The 5347-nt window shown below is 39.2% G+C and overlaps 1 protein-coding gene across 1 annotated transcript; it reads left to right on the top strand.

Annotated features, from left to right (window-relative positions):
• The first annotated feature begins 1625 nt into the window (after positions 1-1625).
• On the top strand, positions 1626-2312 carry LOC145158779 (uncharacterized). Its single transcript, XM_079077624.1, has one exon. It carries the CDS (start codon positions 1626-1628, stop codon positions 2310-2312), a length of 687 nt encoding a protein of 228 aa, XP_078933750.1.
• Positions 2313-5347: the final 3035 nt, after the last annotated feature.

The raw sequence follows: 5347 nt of genomic DNA, 5'->3' as shown, positions 1-5347 counted from the left end.
CTATCTTAAGTTCTTAATGGAACTTCATGCTCAAGAGGGACCTTAATCATGACCAAAACTAAAACTTTATGCTTATAGAATCCAAGGACGGTCCAGATCTGAAGTTACAACCTCAGATCTAGCCCATAGCTCATCTTTCCAACTTAATATCTCACCAAAAACCCTAAAACTCAACCAATAGAAGAGATTCACAAAGAAAAGACAATTTGGTTACCTCCAGAAGATGATAACTGAGATAAGAGTTGATTCCCACACTCTACTTGCTCCAATCTCCTTCTCCTCTAAGCCTTCTCCCTCCAAGGATCCTCTCTTCAAGCTTCAAACACATAATGGGCACACACACACGTATTAGGGTTTTAAGGGGCTCTCAAAGACTGAAAAGAGGCCATAGGAGGCTTATCATTCCTTAAATAGGGTGAAAAACCTCGAGATTTAGGGTTTCATTTGCCAGCTCCTACTCGTCGAGTCCCTTAGTGGACTCGTCGAGTAGGTCACTAAACACGCGTTCCAACCCCGCTGCTACTCGACGAGTAGGGCAACCAACTCGTCGAGTAGGACATTAAACCAATTAACCTTTTATTTAAATCCATACCTGGAATCAGGGCGTTACAATTCTCCCCCACTTGAACTAGACTTCGTCCTCGAAGTCTACTGCAGCGAATAACTCCGGGTAATGCTCCCGCATTTCGGCCTCCCTCTCCCACGTCCACTCGGACCCCCTTCGATGCTCCCACTGTACTTTCACCAAAGATATCTCCTTATTCCTCAGAATCTTCCTCTTCTTCTCCAAAATGGCCACAGGTCTCTCCACATAGTTCAGGCGCTCATCGACCTGAATATCATCCAGCGATACTACTACCTCCTGGTCCATGATGCACTTTCGCAGCTGCGAAACGTGGAAAGTGATGTGTATCCGACTAAGCTCCTCCGACAGCTCTAGCCTGTAAGCCACCTTGCCAACCTTGGCAATGATCCTGAACGACCCAATATATCGGGGACCCAATTTTCCCCTCTTCCTGAAGCGAATCACGCCTTTCCAAGGAGAGACCCTCTGGAGTACCATGTCACCCACCTGAAATTCCAACCCAGATGAGCGTCATCAAGTATGTTTCAAGTTTTACGGAGAAAATGAAGCTTGTTCCTTACTTAGTTCCAACTAAAATCTCCAAGATGTTTGATAGTGGAATACCGACCGATTTCATTCCAATGGTGAAGCTGGCAGCCACCTTGAAAGCCACCATCTGGGCAGCTAACAATGTTGAGACCCAGATAAGAGAGAAGGGTCTGGAGAGAGTCGGGTCAGGGAAAAGAGAAAGTCTGAAGGATTATCAAGGTTCAACAAGAAGAGTTGATTTTTGAAGGTTGGCCCCAATGAAAATAAGTTTGGGGGAAACAAGGAAACGAAGTGGTGCTAGAAGTGCATGAAGAAGCAATTTGTAAGATGTAGTGATGAAGTGACCTATTACAAATGTGGAAGGACGGGTCACTACTCCAATGAGTGCACATTTAACAAAAGAGTGTGCTACATATGTAGCGAGGATGGGCATATTCAGAAGGATTGCCTGAAGAAGAATGAGGCTACAAAGCCAAATGTGCCGCCAAAGCCAAAGGCGAGAGCATTCCAGATGACTCTGGAAGCAGCAAATGAGGAAGCAGATGTCGCTTCAGGTACCTTCCTAGTAAATGATTTGCCTTGTAATATATTGTTTGATTCTGGAGCTAATTACTCCTTTATTTCACACAATTTTGGTAGAAGAATAACATTACCCACATATAAACTAGATAGTGCTCTGGTGGTAGAAGTTTCTAGTGGCAAGTTTCTACTTGTTAGCGAATGTATGAAGAAAATCGTCATTGACTTGAATGGGCATAAGTTTCACGGGGAATTGTTGCCCATTGAGATAAACAAATTTTCCATAGTATTAGGTATGGATTTGCTTAGTACGAACGATGCTGAGATACTATGTAGGAAGAAGATGGTAAGAGTGAACCCTCCCGGAAGAAAACCATTTATAGTATACGAAGGCAAACTAAGAGTAAACTCTGGAATCATCTCGATGTTGAAAGCCATAAGGTGTTTTGTCAAAGGATGTACATCATATCTAGTTTTCGTGATGGATGCGAAGAAGGAGATGCAAAGAATACCGTTGGTGTGCGATCATCCAAAAGTTTTTCCTGAAAATCTTGTTGGATTGCCCCTTGATCGACAAGTAGAGTTTCGAATAGACTTTTTACTAAGGACCACACCTATATCAAAAGCACCATACCGATTAGCACCGAAAGAGATGAAGGAGCTTATAATGCAACTATAGGAGTTGTTGGACAAAGGTTTCATAAGACCTAGTTCTTCACCTTGTGGAGCTCTTGTGTTATTTGTGAAGAAGAAGGATGGAAGCATAAGGATCTGTATAAATTATAGAGAGATTAATACAGTGACGTTGAAGAATAAATACCCTTTGCCTAGGATTGATGACCTCCTTGATCAATTACAAGGCGCAAGATACATTTCGAAGATTGAGCTTAGGTCGGGATATCATCAGTTGAAGGTGCGAGAACAAGACATTGGGAAGAAAACATTCAAAATGAGATATGGACACTATGAGTTTTTGGTTATGTTGTTCGGACTGACCAATGCTCTAGCAGCGTTTATGTATTGGATGAATAGGGTTTGTAAACCTTTTCTTGATAGATCGGTAATAATGTTTAACAATTACATTCTGATTTATTCGAAGTGTCAGCAGGAGCATGGCAAGAACTTACAAGAAGTATTGGAATTTATACAGAAGGAGAAGTTGTATGAAAAGTTCTCCGAATGTGACTTCTAGATTCGAGAGGTGCAATTTTTGGGTCATGTGGTTAATCAAGAAGCAATAATGGTTAATCTATAAAAGATTGAAGCTGTAATGAAGTGGGAACAGCCAAAAAGTCCCACTGAGATTCGTAACTTACTGGGATTAGCGGGATATTATAAAAGGTTTATCCAAGGCTTTTCTTCAATAGTTGCACCATTGAAAGCTTTAACCCACAAAAGAGCTACCTACACATGGAGTGAAAATAACAAAGAAGCTTTCAAAAAACTAAATATGTGATTGTGTAAAGCACCAATACTTGCATTACCTGATGGAGTTGAAGACTTTGCAGTTTATAGTGATGCATCTGGAGTGGGTTAGGTTGTGTTCTAACCCCAAAAGACAAGGTGATAACATATGCATCCAGAAAACTGAAAGCACACGAATAGAACTACGCCACTCATGATTTTATGTTGGCATCAATAGTTTTTGCACTAAAGATATGGAGGCATTATCTTTATGGCACAAAGTATGAACTTTTCACCGATCATAAGAATCTTTAGTTTCTCTTTAATCAGAAGGAGTTAAACACGAGACAAAGACAATGGCTAGAGTTACTCAAGGAGTATGAATGTGAGATACTTTACCACCCTGTTAAAGCAAATGTCGTAGCAGATGCTTTGAGTAGAAAAATAAACTTGGAAAGGAAAAGACCAAGGGCATTGAGGATTGAAATTGTCTTGACGGTTGTGGAAAGAATCAAGAAGGCGCATAAGGAACCTTTGGAGGGAGATAACCAAAAGGAGGAACGTTTAGGCAAAACGTTAGTGTTTGGACAAACAATCAAGGATTGAAGGTATTCCAAAATAGAATTTGGGTGCCTAATACAATAGGAATAAGGGATCATTTTATGGAAGAAGATCACAAGACCATGTACTCAATTCATACAGGAAGCACCAATATGTATGGGGATCTGAAATCGTATTACCGGTGGCCGACGATGAAACTCGATGTTGCTAAGTATGTGGCTGAGTGTGTGACCTACGCTAGAGTTAAAGAGCAACATCAGAAACCATATGGGAATTTGGAATCTTTACCATTACCCATGGGTAAGTGGGAAGATATCACCACGGATTTTGTGACCAAATTACCCATAATGAAGGAAGGTCACGACATGATTTGGGTAATCATAGACCGATTGATGAAGAGTATGTATTTCATAGCAACCAATGAGAGATGGTCTATGGAAAAGCTTGAAAAAAGTTTACGTGAAAGAGATAGTGAAAACTCACAGTGTTCCCTTGACAATTGTGTTAAACCATGTGACATCCTCTAATTTTCAGAACCAATTAAAAAAATTTCTTTATGCTTTCAGGTTCATTTTGCATTGTTGCAGAAAGTCCCAGTATATTTGAAAAAAAAATTGAATACAAAGTGATTGTCTCAAGTTGATCAAACCCTAAGGATGTCATAATCAATATAGATACATAAGTTATAGCGTAAAGACCTAATGGTCATGAACCATATAGCACGCTGTCTCTTAACACTCAACATCCTAATCAAGTTCCAGTAACTTAATATTGATACATGTGATGCATACAAACTGAGTGGGTCAGGTTTGGGGAAACATGGTGCGATACATAGGGTTTCCAATCCCACAATATTTTTATGATAATATTCCGAAATTATTATACCTGCAAAACCAATTGTTACCAAACAATATAGATATAACTTAAACTTAAATATCTATAATACCTTTTTTCCAAACATATCCATCCCCAGTCGATCCTCACAAATCCTAGTCCACGATTATTAGAGAGATTTATGTCCTCGACGAACCGTTTAAGGTATGCGTTTGACTACACAGCTAGGGGCTTCCTTGGCTGGTGTAATTCATAAGGCACCCGAGCCTTCAGATCAATTTGATAAATATAATATTACCTTTCATCTACGTCTGCAGGTTATGAGCCTACACTAGCAACGTAATTCCAAGACCACCTACAATGGTCAGGTGTTGTCATCATACTATGGGAGATGACCAGACATACCGTTATAGTTGCTTGATCTGTACCCACCATTTCTGGTCATCCAAAAGGAATACTAAGATTACTCTAGTACGGAGCTACCGTACATCAACACCTAATAGTGTTATAGGACAAAGTTCTACTCTCCGTTCCTAAAACACATACCCTTAACATGATGTTACCCACTATTTCAACTTAATTGAACTAAGCATCCTTTATAAGTCTTATTTTCCTAATAGGCAAGACTATTGGGCTTATGAACTTTCCATGAAATACCAACTCTATTTTAGGCAACCCTATCCTAATATTAACATAGAGTATTAGGTATTTATATTTTCTTTATCTTTTTCCTAATAATACTTCGATTCATGTAATTATTTTATCTATATACTATAACACATATAGAACCATATATGGTTCACACCTTGTAGATAAACGTATATATTTCTAACATATAATCCAGGAAATAAGCTTATAGTTCACATATAAACTTTCTAATAGATATGTAATACTTTAATTAATACTTGTATTAAA

This window comes from Lactuca virosa, chromosome 2 (genome assembly GCF_052849685.1).
Source record: "Lactuca virosa cultivar CGN04683 chromosome 2, Lactuca_virosa_CGN04683_v6, whole genome shotgun sequence".
NCBI classification, from domain to species: domain Eukaryota; kingdom Viridiplantae; phylum Streptophyta; class Magnoliopsida; order Asterales; family Asteraceae; genus Lactuca; species Lactuca virosa.
The sequence above is the reverse complement of the archived record's forward strand: the minus strand, read 5'-3'. Positions and strand labels throughout refer to the sequence as shown.

Coding starts and splice junctions, on each gene's coding strand:
- LOC145158779 (XM_079077624.1), top strand. CDS start 1,626: ATGACTCTGGAAGCAGCAAATGAGGAAGCAGATGTCGCTTCAGGTACC.